The 20848-nt window shown below is 32.5% G+C and overlaps 2 protein-coding genes across 2 annotated transcripts; both read left to right on the forward strand.

The window, feature by feature from the left end:
* Positions 851-2295, forward strand: LOC104707623. The gene is made up of 2 exons (XM_010423999.1): positions 851-2135; positions 2210-2295. The coding sequence occupies exons 1-2, from the start codon at positions 851-853 to the stop codon at positions 2293-2295; spliced, it is 1371 nt and encodes a 456-aa protein (XP_010422301.1).
* LOC109132229 (defensin-like protein 259) lies at positions 17570-18080 on the forward strand. The gene is made up of 2 exons (XM_019243530.1): positions 17570-17667; positions 17851-18080. The coding sequence occupies exons 1-2, from the start codon at positions 17610-17612 to the stop codon at positions 18048-18050; spliced, it is 258 nt and encodes an 85-aa protein (XP_019099075.1). The 5' UTR covers positions 17570-17609; the 3' UTR covers positions 18051-18080.

Genomic DNA, 20848 nt, shown 5'->3' on the forward strand with positions numbered 1-20848 from the left:
AAAAAAAATCCACAACAAAAAAAAACACAAAAAAAAAAAAGACAACTCAAGAGTGTATGAGTCGGCAGGAAAGGGGTTGATGTTCTTTTCTCTTCTTCTTGAATTTAAAAAAAAAAAGTACAACTCTGTGTATATCTGTATCTATGTTGTTTCTTCATTACATCAATCCATCAACCCTCATCGCCATGAATTTGGCTTCACATCATGAGGATCTGTTCCGGTTGAGTATGATGAGTGTAGTCTAGTCTGTTGAGATCATTGAGTATGTTTTACATCTCTTTGAGCTAAGAAGCTGCTAGTTTTTTCATCTACTAAAATCACATCAGTTGTGCAACTCTTACTTGGGAATCTGTCTGTTTGACCTCAGCCATAAGACTCAGGTGTGGTATCCTCATCCTTTTGTTTGTTTGTTTTATATGTTATTTTGTCAGACATTTATCATATCTATATATATGTGTATATGTATTATAATAAAAAAAACATTTTACTTTGTCTGAAGATGCTCTTGATGAGATTTCACATTTCTTGTTATCACAGCTTTGTGTAAAACATTGATATCAAAGAATGTGTTTTTATCTCATTATGCTATGTGTGTAAGCACTGTTGCCTTTGTGTGGGTTTTGGTTTATGTGTTTGGGCCCAGTTTGTCGTTTGACCTGAAACTCTTTTCGGGCCATGAACGAATCTCACATGTGTGTTAAGTGTCGCAGGTGGCTACTTATTTGGGAGACTGTCCTAAACCTTATTCATTTCTCTTTGTGCCGCTTTCGCCTTGTCTCTTTGTTGTCCACATCTCTTTTTTTTCGCTCCTAAAACCTTCCTCACATTCAGATCTCTTCACTCGTTGATCATGGACCACGACAACCCACCTTCTTCGAATCTTGGTGTTGAGAACTCCACTCCTGCTGCTGAACAATCTTCCGCTGCTCCTGTTCTTTTTTCAGCAGACCCTCCACTTGTCCTAAAGACCGAACCTGGAGTCTCTCAACCTAAGAAGACCAAGCGTAAGCCTCCTCCTCTTCCTCCTAGCAAATGTTCCTGTGTTCGTGCATCTGGATCCAAAGGAAAGTCTAAGCCATCGCCCGCTCCAACTCGTCGCATGCCTCGTCGTAGCTCTACTCGCTCGTCCACTCACGATGACCTTGAAGATGTCACTGACACTTCACTTCCAAAGCCCGATCTCACTGCAGAGGATGTTGTAGAAGTTCCTCCACCGACGTACCTCTCTCGCTATGTTGCAAATCGCCGTCTCACTGCTGCTCGTGATCGCAACTACCATGAACTGAAGCTTCCGTCCTCAGATCCCTACTCATCTCAGTTCTTCTCCGAACTCACCATGCGTCGTTTTCAGACTATCTCAGATCGCCCCTTCAATGAGATGGGCTGCCTTGCTGCTGATAACCCTCACGGTGGTGATGCATACAAAATCCTGTCGGATTTTGGTCTTCTGTCTACGGTTACTGAAGTTGATTCGTTTGTAGGGGCTGTTATCAAAGAGTTCTATGCCAACCTGGCTGAAGCTGAAACAGAGGGGATTGACACACTCAAAGTTTATGTCCGTGGATCCATGTATGAGTTCTCTCCATCTCTCATCAATGCCATGTATCAGCTTCCCAATGAGTCGTACCCTTTGAATGCGACTCAGATCCAAGTTCTTGACAATGTTGATGAGATTGTCACTCTCCTCACTGATGGTTGGATTCGTACTTGGGAGCTTCGCAACAAAAAGGAGATGGGCGATACGGTGGCGATGCTTCAGAAGATCTGTTGTCAGAACTGGATGCCCACAATGAACCCCAGCTCTATGTCTGCTGAGCGGTCTATACTCCTCTTCATGATTCTCAAAGGCCATCGCTTTAACTTTGGGAAATTGGTCTTTGATGAAATCTGTGCCTGCAGCTCTGTGGTCGCGAATGCTTCCTCCAATGTTCGTCTCATTCTTCCCAATCTCATCGATCAGCTCCTGCATTTCCAACGCATTGTTCCTGCTCTCTCCGGTGATGTTACCTCTGCTGCACCTGTTAAGTTCAAGATTGAGCCGAAGGAGCTTCTGTCCTCTCAGACTCCACTCACTCTTCTGTCGGATATTTGCCACTTGCATGACTTCACCAAACTCATGATGGAACGTCTTGCAGGTAAGTCTCTCTCCTCTTCCACTTTCTCTGATCATTTCTCTCTAGTTTTTATATGAGTTTGTGCACTCAAGCAGGGGGAGATTACCTTGATATCGTTTATTCTGAGGGTGAGGGTGATCCTGAAGATGAGGAAGACGGCGATGAAACCGAGAGTGGCTGAACAAATTCATGTATGCTCGCATGTAGGGGGAGTAATATAAATAGGAGTTTGACTTAGTGGTTGTTTTTAGTCAGAAACTCTCTAACGGTTATGTATTGCATTTACAATTGCAGAACTCTGATTTTTTTAGTTCTACTCGGCTATGTATTGAACCTTTGAACCTTATGCTGCTCTGAAGTTTTTCAGTTATCTTAATGCCTTGTGATTCAGTTTTGGGTTTGCTGTTCGGTTTGCATCACTAACTTGTTACAGGAAGTTTGAGGCACACACTCAGATAAAAAGGGGGAGATTGAAGAAATAGAGTATTTGTAGGAGTTACACACTGTCACGGGATGTACCTAAAGGACTTCAGACGAAGCGGGAAGTGTCAAGTTGATCCGCCAGCACAACACCTTGAAGATAGTGCGATACATCGAGCGTGGAGTTGTTGAGCATGGGCGAAAAAGGTGTCAAGCTAAAAAAGTGTTCGTTGGAAGCTACAAGCAAGTGGAGTGTTGAAGTCAACATAATGATGGGGTTTCTCCTATGACTCATTGGACAAAGAGAGGTTCTTGAAGGACATGGTGCATATGAGGATTTGCTGGATAAAGAAGAGTATGTGAAGATTGTTGCTGCATATAAAAGAGAAGCAGCTCACATCCTTGTTCGGTTACCACTTTTATAGAGAGAAAAGTGTGTGTATTTAGATCTAAGCAAGAAGAACAATATTGCTTGAGGGTTTCATTGGTGAGTGAATAAAGAGAGAGCATAGCTGTTGCTGTGCAGGTAAGGTTGGGTAGATTAGGATTGTTTCAGTGGCAAACCAACTGTTTTGGTGTTGCATAAAACTGATCAAACAAGTTTGTAAGAAAGGTGTTTGAGAAATTCTTAATAAAGCTCAGTTTACTAATATCTTGGTGTTGTTGTAGTAGTATTCAAGGTTCTAGTTATTTCAAATGAGACTTCCACAGAAAAATTCGTAAGTCAGTAAATATTTTTTCTTTCTACCATTATCACTAAATGACATAATCTTGTTTTCGAGTGTAAAAAAAAAAAGTCATATATATGTGGAATACGCTGTATGTATAAACTGTATTAAAACATCTCCTATTTAATAGGACGAAAGTACACAACATTATTTTGTATATTATATAATTTTAATAAGTTGGTTATAAATAGATTATATAGATTAATTAATAGATTACATGATTAAAATTTAAATAGTAGATACAACTTTAATTTATCTCCAAAAATTTCAAAGAAAATATTCTAAAAAAAGCATTTGATATCATCTAACTTACCATATTAATTTCTTTTATTAAACTATTCATCCATATTAAAAAAAATTAATATCTAACTTAACATATTAATTTGTTAATTATCATTATACTTCACCTTTCATTTTTATATATGAGCCTATTATGTGAAACAAATAAATTATCATATTATTTATTATAATTAGAAAATAGTTTTATTTCCGAATATACTATAAGTTGATTTTTTTAAAAAATATATAAATTGCTCAATCTATAAAATGTTCAAGATTCTGTAATATTTATTCTTTAAAAATAATATCTATTGAATTAAAAATTTTACTAAGTAACGGTGAAACGACCCAATCTATTTTTATTTTATTTTTTAAATTAAATAATAATAATAATAATATATAATCTATAATTTAAAAGTTGGCTAACTCTCTCAGCATGACACATCACCACCTAAAAGAGTGCCACGTGTACTTTGCATACAAATAACGCAACTTATTTAAAAAACAAACTGAAACAAACAAATTCTAATGCAGTCCATTACTGCTAAACCAATTACTTGATTCAGTTTTTTTCCTAAATCCAGATTCTAGATGTCTTCTTCGCCTTCTTCGCCGTTAAACCATGGTCCGACTGTGCTTCTTCGTTCAATCAATCATACTCGATTTATTCTTCTTGGATCCACCATAATCCATGTGTCTCTGCTTTAATGGGGTTTGATGATGCATGTTGCTGTAGAGTTAGTTTGGCTTGTGGTGGTGAAGTTAATTAAAAATTAGAAAACTTTTACTGGATTGATCAAAAAAAAAAAAAAGATCATACTTTACCCAGATTTTATTATCCATCGTTGATTTAATCAAAGCTTGTGACTTTATCCAATAAAGTCAAGAATTTTTTGGCTTTTGTTTCTTTTGAGTATTCATCTTTATGCCTGCCTCATGATGCATCGCTTTGTAAATAGCTCTGTTTGTAAAACGTCTTTCATTTTGTTAAGTCTAGGAATCAAATATGAAACAGTTTTATAGTTACTTAATATGTTTGTTTCGGATTAGTGTTTGTGCAGAAGAACACTCCGTCGCTATCTGTACCACAACTTGGTGATTGGGACCAAAAAGGAGGAGGAACATTGCCTGACTACTCTATGGATTTAACTAAGATTAGAGAGATGAGGAAACAAAACAAAAGCTACTTCAACAACTGCTAAATTCTCAAAATTGTTTATATCAACAAATCATTGGCGTTTTTAAAAGAACACTCTGGTGGCGTAGAACACTCACAGAAACCTAAACAGTGGTTATCAAAACAACTCTATGTGTGAAACACCAAGAGACGTAGCTTGGAAAAGAAGAAGACGTCAGATGATAATGATTCAAGAGAAGAGGCTGCTTCATAAAGACATTTCAGATAATCTTAGTGTACAAATGAAACTAACGGATGAGGATTTGAACGAGCTAAAGAGATCGATTGAGCTAGGTTTCGGTTACAATGAAGAAGCAGGACAAAAGCTATGCAATACATTATCAGCTCTTGATATTTACTTTGCACTGAATCGATTTCAAACGTAACTCGTTAAGGCCACATGGATGTCAAAAGTCACTCATCATAACTACCATCACTAACAACTCCTACACATAAATTGGGTAATAAATCCCCCTACATAGCATCTAAGTTTTAAACTATAACAGTGGAGTAATAGAAAACCAAACAACACAAAGACAATCAAAGATTCACATAATTTTTAAAAATAATTCGACATTAAATAACAGATGCAATTCAGATTCTAACAGCCACGCACTATAAATACAATAGTATTTGTAGATGTATACTCCGTTAAGTGCTCTTTCTAAAAAAACGACTAAAAGAAAATTCCCCCAGAGATCACACCCCATATAACACAGAAAAAAATTCAGGCACTATTTTTAAAAAATGGCCGACTGTGACATTGTCGCAATACCGACAAGAGAAACCTATGTGTCGTTTGACGAGAAGGTATTAACAATTACACATATATGGATTATATTACAATCGCAAACATCTATAAAAACAACTCACTGCCTACCATTTATAGGATTCAATGATACATAGATTCATACCAGCTAATCTTGCGACCATGTATGTGGATGCTTTGCAAGAAAATACTATCTTCGAACTGACTCGGTTCGAAGTGCAAATATGCACAAATCATTACAAGGTTACGGGAAAACCAATTGCTATCCGTTTTCACCGAGGCACACAAATGAACATCATACCTGCTGAAGGCTTAACAGTTAAAAAAGGAAACTTCAATCTGCACAATTTCGACCACCTACAAGCTCTAGCGAACACCAATCTAGCACTACCTGGTAAATACTCATAGACTAAGTAAATAATTAAAGCATGAAAATATATAACCAAACTAATAAGAAATAGTCCCATTTATTTAACAGATGTTTTGGGACAAATCATCTTTATAGAAGGTCCTAACCTTAAAGATCCAACTTCAAAGGACCGTTTGATAGTCCGACTGAAACTCAATACGTAAGTGTGGTTTTCTTAAAGGTAAATATAAAGAAAATGATTCTAAATCAATTAACAACATAGTTTTACACCCACTTACAGGTCGATCATTGCCTACTTGAATATTTGGGATGAGGCTGCATCAAATTTCCGATCATACATGAGCTCAACAAGTGATAATATGAATGTCATGCTCGTAACAACATTAAACCCAACACTATTTCAAGGTTGGACACTTTTTTGTGTATATTTTTATAATAACAGTACATTTATATAGAACTAAATTTTAAATGAGTAGGATAAATTAAAATTGTAGGGCTTTTAACAAATAACCTATGAAAGAATTATAGTTATAATATGATTTTTAAAAATCTATACTAAGGTTAAATCTATCTCGTAAGTTAAGTGTTTTTTAGATATAGCCGGTGTAATAATTGTATCCAAAAATCATAAGATGGTATACCGCAGATTAAATTTGTCAATAAGTATAATTCAATAGTTATAACACAAAATGTATTTAAAAAATATTAATATAGATAATTCAATGAAATTATATAACTTACAGTTTTATTTATTTCCATTAACATACTTCTTAACTTGGGTAAATAATTTAGGGTTTTTAAGCAAACAAATTAGAATAGTTTAAATAAAAATGTGGTTAGATTAAGTAATTACAGTCTCACTTTACCAAAAAAAAATTCTTATGGAAACAAAAAATGATGTTAGAAAAGTAAAATAGTATTTGTCTCAATTGTCTTATTAGTTTCTTCAAAAGTTTCCCACATATTATTATGAACCAAATTCACAATACAATTGATTTAACTAATTACTATTCTATAACTAATGTCTCATTTAGATCAACTACAGTTGCTCTACAGGGTGTTGATTTGGTAGTAGTAGTTGTTGTAATTGCAACTGCTGCATGTGGAACTATTGCGGCAGAAAAAAGGTGTTTGCTATTGTTGTTCATCCGATTGTCTAGAACAAAAATTTGGCATCGTACTACTCCTCAAACATCTATTGCAGAGTATAAAAAATCGGTTGAGGTGACTGCTATTAAACATACATTATTTTAAAACCTACTCAAAACTTCCTATAAACAAACGTCAATATACAAAATATAAAACCAGAAATAAACTACAAAAAAACAAAAACAACATTCCGCGCATAGCGCGGGCATCCACCTAGTATAAATAAATACTCTATAACTAGTGGTTCCATACTCACTAGTCTCCTAACCACAATTAAACCAAACAGCGGAAATAATACCAATACCAATAACCAACATATTATCCAATAATTAATAACCAATAATCAAGTATAACAATTCCAATAACCAAACCACAGGGAAACATAGAACCAGCAATCCTAACAATGTTCTAATGACCCAACTCTAGCAACCTAGCAATGCCAAACAACAACCAATCGAGTCCCTAGAACATCCTCCTCTTCATCGTCTTGATTCCATGATCACACTTTGCCTTTACCTGCACCACAAAAACAAATTGAGATGCATAAGTATTTGATAAACACTCAGTGAGGCAATCCTCGCATCTACTGGACTATACACACAAGCAACATTGATTCCAATGTCCAAACAATCAACACAAACAAACATACAAACTAGGAAAATAAACACCATCTCGCTGGAAGGGAGGTGTCGATCGATGCCGTTTTGCTGGTGTCGACCGACACCACTTGGTGTCGATCGACACTTCCTCTGCAACCGCAATCTGCTCGAAGCCGAGAGTCGAATCTCGCTCCCAACCTCCTCCAAATCGTCCAATACTCAAAACCCAAGCCATATACATCCATAGGAACATGTAGCAACCAATCCCAACAAGAAAAACACACAAAAAAAAAACAACAAAAAAAGCAAGAACAAGGAATCAAATGCTTAGATTAGCCATGGTCATGCACTCACCTCTTTGCAGGAAGTTTCTGAACCACAACAACGAATCCCACACTCCTAGCAACCTTCTAACATGTTCCTAGCCCTGGATCTTCACTCCCACAACAAGATCTCACCAAAAACACCTTAAAATCTCACAAACTCTCACAAGAAACTGTTTTCTCTCATTTTGTCTCTGTTAAGCGGCCAAAACAACAAAACTCCACGACCTAGGTCGACTTGCCACTTAACTAATCCGGTTCTATGGTTTTCGTTAAACCAAACCGACCAAAATCGACAATTGAATCTATCTGGCCAAACCAGAAATAACTGGTGATGACCGACACCACCTTTGGTGTCGATCGACACCCACCCCTGGTCGCGGGTGTTACAAACGGGTCAAAATTTGAATATTTAAATTCAATTTCATATTTTTTTCTTGAGTTTTATAGTTTTATAGAATATAATAAACTTTAAATAATTTATTTTGAAATATTTTTAAAATATTGAAATTTAATATATAAAAAAATTGGTATAAGTTAAAACTATAATATGAAAGAATTTCAAGAAACCAAGTATATTAAAACAAAAAATATACTAATATATTAAATTACTCATAGTATAATAACTCGCTTTTTAAAATCTAAATTTACAAAATTATGTATTATAATGACATTCAAGTCATGATGTAGAATATACATTGTTGAAATAACTTCACATACATAAACTAATAAAAAATATTAAAATTTTATTTTAAAATATAAAATATACAAAATTTTGTATAAAATAGAATTTAACAATATAAAACTTACAAAATAGGTGTCTTTTTCAATATGATTTTATTGCATAATATTTTATCCCAAAAAATTCTTTAAAACAATCACATAAATTATTTTTTATTTAAAAATTATAATATAAATAAAATGAATTGAAACTCGTGCTCAAGCACGAGTCTTATCTAGTTATATAGTTATAAGACAATACAAATTCCTGGACTGATTGCAAAGAGAAGTTTGTGGTTTGTGTTTCTCTCAAACTTGCCTTCTCTGTTGGTTAGTACTCAATTTTTAGTTATTCTGCTCTATTAGGTATCCTGGCTAGTCAATGTTTGCTCTATATGCTAGGTTTCGTTCTTTTTGCTTGTCATTCGGATGGTATTTTGTTGCTAGCCATCTACTAGCTCTCTTCTGCGGTTCTTTTGAGTTGTGGTTTTGGATTTTAGGCATAGTTGTGGAATCGTTTTTCAGCTGTTCTCTTGCGAAGAGGTCACCAGTTTTGATTTTGTAGATGGTTAAAGTTGGGTCGACGAGGGTCTGCGTGTAAGAGCTGTTTGTCCTCTTTGGCTTGTCTCAGGTCCAATCTCAAGATTATCTTCTTTGTCCCTAGTTTGGCTCGCCTTCTTCCGACTGGTTTTGTGCGACTGCATGGTTGTGGTTTCTGTTTCTTTGATTTCGTTCGAGCTTGCTTTCGTTCCTGCTGGTGCTGATGATGCTTTGTTGATGGTGTGCTATCATGGTTTATAGCATTTCCGGTCTAGTTGCTAATCTCCAGCATTTACAGGTTCTATGGAAAAGTTTAGTGAGCTTTTTTATGGATCAGCTGGACAGTTTTAGTGCTTTGGTTTTTGTTTATTACTTAGTGACTTATTTTCTAAGTTGTTAGTCTTTGTATCTTTGCTTCTGGAATTGTATAACTTGTCAGTTTATGTCTCTGAAAGTGTGTAACTTGTTAGCTTATACTTCTCTTGTTTGGGCTTAGTGTTAGGTGATTTTGATGTTTTCAATTTTTTGTATTCAATAGATGTCAGTTTTAATATAAATTCAGATGACAAAAACAAACTTAACCGTATATACAGCCATGACCATATTTTAGCGTAATGCTTCTTAGTGAGACATTTTTTTATTTGTTAAATTTAAACCCATATTTCATCAACCTATTCCACTGAATTTATCACAATTTTAGCCAAGATTAAAGTCGCCGTTTAGAGGTTTTTATTCTTTTTATATTGGCCTAGATTGGTGAAAGCTTTTAAGACTTTTAAAACATTTAAAATTTATAAAAGCATTTTATTTGCCAATCAGACTTTTATAATTTTTTTTTTTTAAGTTTTAACAGCCACTTCTAATTTTTTTTCTTCTTTATTTCCCTTCCTTGTTCAACAAATTTTTAAAGTATTATTTTTTTCTCTCCCAATTATATTTAAAAACTCTCCAAAGAAATATATATATTACATATTTTATTTTTACAAATTAATTATTCTCATTTTTTTCTCTTTCTTTTAAGATCCATTTCAACAATAATTTTATTTTTCATCATCATCATTAATAATGATTTAAAAGAGTTTATGAAATTCATCATTAGAGTAACTTTTAAAACAATACACTCATTAGTGTTTAATAGATTTTTGACTGGTCATATAACTACTCAATATAAAAACATTCAAAACAATTAAAAATCAATCACCAAAAACAAAAAAAAAAACAGAATTTTCAAACAAAATCACATATTTTATTGACATACATTTTTAAAATTTTTATTTATCATTAATAAACTTTATTTTTGTTATTAAATTGTTATGATTTATAATATGACACTAGGGAGGAACCCGCGCTTAAAGCGCGGTATTAAGATTTTAATAACAACTTTTTTTTAACCTGATGATATGTAGCTTTTATGACTTAATATGTAATAATTGACATATTTATATATAGTGTTTTTTCTTTTTTAAAAGTATTAAATGTTTTATCAAATTGTCAAGAATTTTGTGCATTTGCATATATACAGAAGTGTTATTTTACCAAATATAAATAATACTCTCAATGTGAAATATTAATTGAGTCTTTAAAATAAAGTACTAAACTGTAGAAAACATATATTGAAATTCAATAAGTAAATTCCAAAATTTTAAAAGCGTAAGCAATTTCCAATAGTTAAAAAATATATATTATAATGTATTATCTTAGTTACAAAACAAAGATGAGAGTAATACAAAGTTGGATTTCAAGTAGTGGTTAATACAAACATACTAATTTTTATAGACATTCTAAAAGAAAAAATTAACGGCTAACGCCCCATTCTTTACACTTGAGTGCCTGAGCTTTCACCTTATTGCTTGATCACATGGTTTATGTAATAACATTCAGGAAATTCATTCTTGTAAATATATAAAGTGTTTTAAGAAATTTTGCTTTAACATCACACTGAACTTGATTTCATATAAATAATTACATCTTACATAGCCTGGTGATGCTCCAGTCCTTCGAATTCTTGTTTTATGAAGATCTTCGAAGAGTCCAAGGTGTTTTCAAGACATGGTGCACCTATAGACATTTAGAATTTTAGGTGAATTTATTGATTACCTTATGGTGATAATATCAGAAAAACTTATGTTACATACCTTCATATTCTCCAACCCTCATAAACCGCATTACACAGAACACAAGTTCGGATTTGTATATGAGATGGCACCCGCTTGATTGCCATATGGTCCTGAATTGAGAAGCGTAGTTGTCTTTGAGACGACACTTCACAGTCTCACACCTACATGTTTATCAAATCAATAAAAATCTTAACAAAGACAACTTTAAAATGTAACAGTCATAAAGGTAGAGTAAATATCTTTTACCTGCCATTCAACAACATGGGAACAACTTCATTAATATCAATGATACTCGCAGGCCTTCTTCTATCTTCCACATCCATTATACACGCACAAACATCTAATAAAGGAAAAAGACAGAATTTAGGTTTACAAAGTGTTTCTAATCTATTTTTGGTAAAGTGTTAATCATTCTTTTTTATGTGAAGGACCAATACACAAAGTTTCATAAATCCTAAAAAAGAATCTAGTTTTCCAAACACAAAGATACCCTTTAACTATATTGATGGATTGTTCCAAAATAAAATAAAATCTATTTAAGAAATTCTTACCGAAAGAGATGGAATGATCTATTCTTCCACGATTTATGTCATCCAAATCCTCGAACCGAAAGTAATTTTTAGGACTTAATGATTCAAGCAGCGTCATTTTAGTTTCACCCGTAAATTTAATCTAATAGGGATGATGAATATTCTTCTCCTCCATGGTTGGATTGATCACTTTGAAATTTCTAATATTGTACCACTCACCATCGTCGATATATTTTGGGAGTTTAGTCACTGTATCAGGTAAATAAGGAGCTTCAATTGTGTCACCCTTCACAGTTTAACAACAATTGTGTAAGAGGTCTTATATACAATAACTGTTAGAATATGATATTTCAGTAAAAATCATTTAACTAACGACACTAACCTTTACATCCACAAGAAGCAGAACTCGTTTGGTAAAGAACTCTCTAACTTTCCAAGAATGTAAGACCTTGGCGTTGATACACCAATTAGTTTTTTCGGGTAGCAGATCAGCAATATAATCGAACTTCATGGTTTTCTCAAATTAGGGTTTTTCTTGATTCTGCTCTGCTATAGAAAAAAAAAAGGGATTTTTGATTTGTAAGAATACAAAGAGTCACGACTAAACATTGTTTGTTTATTAAAAAACTGAAAATCGGATGACAATAGTATAAAATGAAACATTATAGTAGATATTAGATGCTTAAAAGAAAATCATATATTTTCAAAGACTTCTTTGAAACCACATTAAGGGTTTTGTACTGACATTTCCCTTCTTCATCTGTAATCAAAATCTTTAATCTTTTTCTGCTTGTCACTCTAGAAAATGCAACGTATAGTTGTCCATGTGTAAATACGGGCTTGGGTAGATACAATCCAACATGTTCCAACGTCTGACCTTGTTTTTTGTTTATAGTGATCGCAAATGCAAGAGCAACGGGAAACTGACGACACCTCATACGAAAGGGAAACTTGGTATCCGGTGGCGAAACAAACATCCTAGGGATAAGAACTTTATCGTTGACATTTCTTTTACCTGTTAAAATCCTTGCTTCGATAACATTATTAGCCATTTGAGTGAATCAATATCGTTCCATTGCATAAACCTCCCTTATGATCAATATTCCTAAGCAACATGATAGGTGCGCTCTTTTTCAATGTCAGAAAATGGTTAGATAATCCAGAAACTTGAATACTGTTTACGAATTCCTGAGTGTGGATAATATCGTCGTAAGCACTTGTATCGGAAGTCTCAACACTATATGAACTCAAATATTGTGTCTCTTCCCCTAGATATAAAAATATCAAAATGAGAATCCGTTTATACTGGATTTTATTTATATATAAAAAATACTATTTATATACCTGGAATTTGAGAGAGGATATATTGATTTATCTTATTGACATCATAATTCCTTGGACTAAGAATAGCTCTTTTGCATTGGACTAAGAATAGCTCTTTTGCAAAAGAATTTTGCATCAGTCCTTGTTAGAAACGATGTACAGCATATCTCTTTAACAATTGCGTGTATAGGATTATCACATTCTGTAATCAATAAATCATTGGGTATGTCTATTTCGACCTCACCATTGTTAGGCTCGTTGATTTTGTCATCCCCAATGTCGAGAAGCCATTTTGAAAACATAGAGAGATCATTTGCATCCCGACTATTTTTAGCCTTAGGGAGTCTCATATTTTGTGTAAGCTGAAGTACTTTACTACTATTCCAAAGCAAAGATGAGTTTATAGAGGCTAAAATTGTCCCAACTCTACCAGCTTCTGGCACAACCGGTAGAATCTGTCTAAAATCACCCCCCTAAAACAAAAACCTTACCTCCAAAAACCCGATCACATTTCATAATATCTCTCAAACTCCTATCCAACGTTTTGAAACAAAATGTGTTCATCATTGGAGCCTCATCCCATATAATGAGTCATGCTTCTCTAATTAACTCGGCAAGATGAGAATTGACTTCTATTGAACACGTTGTATATTCGTCCACATGGATCGGTATACTAAATCTAGAATGTGCTGTCCTACCACCTTCCATAAGCAAAGCAGCTATACCACTTGACGCAACATTAAGAACAATATCACCTCTAGATCGATTATCAGCACCAAGAATACTCCATAAGAATGTTTTTCCAGTACCACCAAATTCATGAACAAAAATCATACCTCCCTTGTTTCGATTCACAACATTAATAATTTCTAAATATACACTTTTTTGCTCATTGGTTGCCATACGTAATAACCTGTCGTAATTCTTTACTTGTTCATCATGCTTGTAGTTTCTCTCATCTATGAGAAGCCTATTCTCATTATTATCCATCTGATTTAGGCATATTCATAATAGTTGACAAAGAGCTTCCCTTAGACCGCATAATCATTTCAATCTCAGCTAGACATAGGTTTTTTATATGTTCCTGACTTAACATTAGACCTGCATTATAAAGTAGTTTGATTTTAGTTGACATATTTTTTTTATGAATAATAAACGTAAACGTCAGTTTACACCAATATATCTTTATATTACTTTTATATAATTATAAAATAACTATATATGTATCTTGGTTGTTCGTACGATTCCTTTGCAAATATAAAATATCTTCGCACAATATATCTTTTGTAGCGACCCAGAGATCGAGAGGCACTAAAACACTTTTTGAAAGCAACAGTATGGCAAACAACTTCCTTAGAAACGGTCCAAAACACCATGTACTTGTCTCCTTTATAGCTAAAATATATTCTTTGTCGTCATCCAATATTCCCAATGCAAAACTGGCATCTTTAAATTCCTCGTACAGTTTACCTTTAACCGTCTTTAAAAATTCAAAACTTGTGGCTCCTGGAACTGTATTAAGTAAAAATCTCAAGTAATAGGCCTGCCCTATAGCAGGTGGTACATAAGTAACTCTACCTACTGCAAAACTCTTTCTTTTCTTAGATCTTAGTTGCCAGATTCTTTTACTCTTAACCCACACAAACATGTTAGGAAATTCAGCATAAGTGAGACTTCTACCTTCCGGGTATTTTTTTATTGCATTCCATCGAAGCCAACAATTAAGATCCTCTGGCTGAACGCTTCATAACATCTGCGATAGGATCATCTTCGTTGTAAAAAACCAATTCCTGTCCAGGAAGATGAAACATCATATTGTATGCTCTTATATTATCACGAAAGTTGTCACTCCTATCATCATGATTATATAACAACGCCGATAATGTATTTGGTGGACTTTTCAGCTTAGGGAGCTTGACTTTCCCTTTCCCGGGTGGAAAATTAGACACCCGGATTACATGTCATTGTCTAAGAATTAAAACATTTAACAAACCTGATCATCTGTTAAAATCATCTCTAGGGTTGAATCAAGTCGGAGAGATTTTTCTTCCCATAAACACAAGATTCTAACCCGGATTTTCCATTCGTATTTTGAAAGATTCAAACGTGAAACACGATCAGTTGGAGAATTCATGACAATAATATAACCTGTACTTAACAAATTCAACAATTATAATCAAAATTATATTGTCAAACACAATAAAAGCATTGAATGAAGATAAATTTTTAAGAACCTTAAAATATATTCGAGAGTTGGATATCAATCATAAGCTCTGACCAAGGTCTATATATACAACCTTAGAGATTGCTATACATTTCTAAATTCACAATTAATTAATAATATAATAGATAATGGTAAATATATAACACATATATCTCTTATATATGTTAACTTACTTATTTAAACAATACTTATTTACATCCTAATCGTATCGTTTATGTTATTTTTTTATTTTTTATTTTTAAATATAACCAACATATATTCATTTCCATAATTATAATAATTTCCATCTTTATCACCTTAAGTTTATTATAATAAATATACTTATAAAGATAATCATCCACTTAAGTAAGTATGTATAACATATTTATGTATATATTTTTTTGAGATATGTTAATTTTCTTTTTCAAACAGTAGTTATTTCTACCTTTATCATTTCAAATTTGTAAATTTCTTAAAAATCATGGGCTTTATCCTTTGCGAGTTTGATTTTTACAAATGAAGGTATATAATAATACTTTCTTACATGTTCATCGTTTAAATTTACGAAATTATATAAGTTTAAAAATATAAATTTTTATTTTTCATTTATTTATGTATAATTTTTTTAATTATAATAATATAATTTTTAAATATTGTCAAAAACTTTTATAATAAATTTATTCACAAATTAAATATTATCAAAAATTATTAATTAATGATTCTTTTAGACAAAATTAATAAAAAGTGTAATATTTTAAAAGATAAAATATCAATATATTAATAATTATATTATTGTTACATTAAAATAAATAAAAACTAAACCAAAGGAACAAATGTAACAGGAATATTGTAGGGTAAAAAAAAGTGTTTTCTCTTTGAGCTTGGCTTACATATCATCTCTTTATGACACCATACGGATTGATATGGGATTTCATAATAAGTGATTTTTTTGGGTTGAAGAGCTTGTGTATTAAATAAAATCCATTCCGAGAATTTAGTTCTTGTAGTTGTCGAATGAATCACAACATCATCATCACGACCATCGTCATTGTGGTGTTCTTTAGGTATATCCTGTTCAAAATATATATATATATATATATATATATATATATATTAAGTAATAATTTAAAACATGGAATTAATTAATCTAATGAAATTCAAACTAAAGAGGAATTAAAAAAAAAATCGATTCCACATACCCGAGAATATACATGGCTATTTACGATTATATTTTTCCTATAAATATGGCAATCCAAGTAAAAATCAAATTATGAGATCAGTAATAAGAGAAAAATACAATCGATATAAGCATTGTGATTATAGAAAATAATTCCTGATATTAATTAGAAACAAAAATTTTGATCGATTCAGCTCGTTCACAATACCTACGTGGAAAATAAGCATAATTATTATACCCTTTTTAAAAAGTGAACGAAGAACAACCAAAGCATTATGATTTATGGATCTTATGTTCAAGAAAAAACTATAAGAACAGGAAAATAAAAAGAATCAGTCGATCAGTCGATTAATTGGCTCATAATAAAACAGTGAATCGGAATACAAATATAAATTTTGAGAACATGATTAAAGATTTAAACGTGAAACCTCAACCAAAAAAACACAATATTATACATTTTTGTAAGGTGAACTAACAACAACCAAAGCTTTATGATTAGTGGATCTTGCTTTCCAAGAAATCACTATACAAACAGGAAAATAAATAGGATCAATCGATGAATTATAAAAATCAGCACAATCGGTATACAAATATAAATTCGAGAACATGATAGTAGAATTTTTGAAATTTATAAAACTATAAGTCGATTAATTGGCTCATAATAAAACAGAGAATAGGAAAACAAAAATAAATTGGCTCATAATAAAACAGAGAATAGGAAAGCATATACTGCCAAATTAAAGTCAAAGTCTCTACAGCCACAAATAATTGCCGTTACCAATCAGGCCATTGTGTTTTGAGTATAAAATTTCAATTTTTATGGTATACTTTTCTAGTCAATTTTTTTTTTATAATTATGTGTGTTATCTAAAATCTTGAAATATGGTATGATTTTCTAGTCAAGAAAACACAAATGACCCAGTTTAAGTAATAAAGTTTTAAGTTTTGACTAATTGTTCTAGATTTTATAGTTTACTACATTATAAACGTACGGCTAAATCCTAGGGACACATAGCAAACTTTAACGAGGCTCGAAGTTCTGAAGTTAAAAAAACCAAAGCAAATTTGAAAATGAAGAACGCTTCTCTCAAGCTGTCACTCTTGGTTTTCATTTTGGTCATCACATCTAGTAAGTTTTTCTTTATTTTGCCTTTTCTTTTGTCACCAGGTGCATTGTAAAGATGTGTTTTTTTTGTACAAGTGATAGAAATAAAAAGTATATTTTGAAGTATTGGTTATTAGTATTTTTGTTTCTAGATGAAGAGTTTAACCTTTAAAGCCATTTTGTTTTATGCAAATGATGGATGAGAAGATCTTGGAGCACAAGCAAGACATTTCACCGAAGTTGATGCTAGTTTTGAAGGTGCCGCCGCAAGTCCAGAGTACGTAAGCATCGGTGACACACTGGGCAAGGCTCTAAGTTGCAAGAGGGACATCGATTGTTACTTCAAATGTCCCGGTCATAAGGGAGGATTCTGCAACGAACGCCTTGGCAGATGTGAATGTTTGTAATATTAATCACATTGCAATCTACTTTATGGATAAAAATTATTCATCAATGATCCTTCATATATATTCCAAGCGCATATTTTTTTTAAAACTTCATTTACGGTTCCATATTAGTCTGCTCAAGTACCTTAGTTTTGACTCACCAATTTGTCTCAAAGAAACTCCTCAAACATTGGATTATAGATTAAAGTTCATGAGAATTGGTCTAAGTGGTGATGACTTAGCAAGATATTGAAGTCCCACCATGGTTCGAGTAACGATATTGGTACCCTCCAAAGAGAGAAGAAGAAGTGTATCCTCTCTGCTTCTACCGCGCGTCGGTGGAAGATGAAAGGCAGAGTAAGCTCTGTTCTAGAACATCAGACTCAAGACTAGTCTGAGGCTGGACTTCCAGTGACCCTCGTTGGAAGCATTAATGGCAGGGTTGGTTTCAACTCTGGCTTCGAACCGGACGCAATAGTCTGGTTTTGGGATCTTACCTTGTCCAACGAGGTCTTCACTCATGTTAATGAGGGTTTAACTACTGCAACAATTTTAGTTTCGACAATTACTAAACAACAAGAACCCCCAACTGTTGACATCACCGCCAAAATCAGTAACCCAAGTGGATGATATAATTATTAGGTTTTGATACGTTATTAGAATTATGGTGTTATTCCTTTTTAATTAGATATAAGGTTTTATATAATTTACTTTTAATACGAGAGATAGGTCGGTTTGTAAGGTTCAATATAAGAACTCTTTTATGCTAATGAGAATTTCAAGCTCCAACAATTAACCTAATTCTCAAAGAGAGAGTTGGATTAAAGGGAGTTTTAGCTAAATCGTTTTCATTATCTTACTTTCAAAAACAATACCTATTACTAGAAAGAAGGCAAAGGCTGCGGCTCATAACAGTCAAAACAGTCTTAGACATTGAGGCAGGCAGATTGTCACACTAATGTTGAAGTTGAAGTTATAACTAAGGCGATATGCACATTTCAATAGGTTATGGAAACTGTAGGCACAAAGAGAATGGAGAGTCTAAGTGACCATGAGATAGAGAATGTCCTAGCTAAAAACAGGTTCAATCGTTTGGGTACCTCGTTATCTGATGGGGAATCACTTCCATGAGATGGTGAAGATTCAGTTAATGCATATGGGTCCGACAGTGGGTCGGAAATGATGGATCATATGACTCCATCCGGGCAGAGACTGTTGCGTGAAAGACCGGTCCAACCTTCCATCAAGGCTAACGTGGAAGATGTAACCGTGGACGTGGAAAATAACGTGGACGTGCCTAATTGTCCTCTTGTGCTTATCTAAGAAGGAAGGGATGATTCGGTTGCCAAATTTACACGACTAATATTGTCGTTAGTGTTTAAAGACTACGGTTATTACTCTGTACCAACTACCAAGAAATAAGTTTTCATTATTAATATACTAGAAGTCATCCCGTGTTATACACGGGTTTAGCCTACATTATTTTTGAATTTTAGTAATTTGAGAAAATTTTAGCTTATTATTTTGCATTAATAACATGATCTTTTAAACATAGTAACATACAATTTTCCTTTTTATAATAGTTTGAAATAAATATATTTTTTAGTTTAATAATGAAGACTAGTAAAAAGCTAAATTTAAAATGAAGAGACTCATATGCATCTATGGAATAAGAAATTTTTTAGCCTGCTTTACCACATAAATATCCAAAAAAAAAAATTGAGATTCTAAAATATAAGAAAAGAACATGTTAGGTAGGGCCTAACATGTTCAACATACTGAATCATGATAGTTTATCTTTTTTTATGATGTAATAGTATTACCACAACCAACACAAGTGAACCCGAATTAAAATAAAACATGGTCCCGCCCATATACCAAGCAAATGAATCTACAAAAAAATTTTGGGGCATATTTTACACCGAAAGTTATAGGGCATATTTTACGCCAAATGTTTTAGGTATTTAATGTAAGGAAAAAAAATTTGGGCATCAAAAATTTTGGGGCATATTTTACACCAAAAGTTTTAGGTATTTTATGTAGGAGAAAAAAAAGTTCAGTTGTTCTTAAACTTCTTTTTTTAAGTTCAAAAAAATTATAAGTTCAAGTATTATATAAGAAAACAGTATATTTACAGATGAAATTTTATTAGTTTTATGTGAAAAACTATCTCATTTTTTGAATTGTTGGTGAATGAACATTGAATTAATGAGTGAATGAGCATTAGATTACACTTGTTGTTAATGAGTTTAAAAAAAATAATGAGTGATTAAGCAATGTAATATTTATTTCATATATATATATATATTTAAATCAACATATAAACATTGAAAAGACAAAGAAATTATGAGCAAGCAAAACGAACATATTTTGGTTTATGGGCATAGAAACTATTTTATTAAATATTTTTTATATTTACTATTTTTATGAGTTTATTTTTCATAGTAAAAATTGTTTTAAAAAATTGGCGTAGAGCATATAAAATTGCGGGACCGGCCCATGGAGATTAGGAAAGGCATACATAAAAACTCAAATGAATAAATCAATTTGTCAAACATTCTCATCTTATTTTTGTCTGTGTAGTATAAATGCTACATAATAACTTAAAAATGTATATAAAAAAAAGTTATTCAAAAATATCTATTGCAATTTGGAAAGACATAAAAATATATTATATTTCATAGGAACCTAATGACTGAAATTTTTTTTTTAAAAGAAGAGTAATTAGGGATTGAATTCTAATTTTATGGAAAACAAATTGGTTAGATCTCTAATGAGGAATAAATAAGTAAGCAATTATCAAATTACTTACATAAAAC

Source organism: Camelina sativa, chromosome 1 (genome assembly GCF_000633955.1).
Source record: "Camelina sativa cultivar DH55 chromosome 1, Cs, whole genome shotgun sequence".
Taxonomy (NCBI): Eukaryota; Viridiplantae; Streptophyta; class Magnoliopsida; order Brassicales; family Brassicaceae; genus Camelina; species Camelina sativa.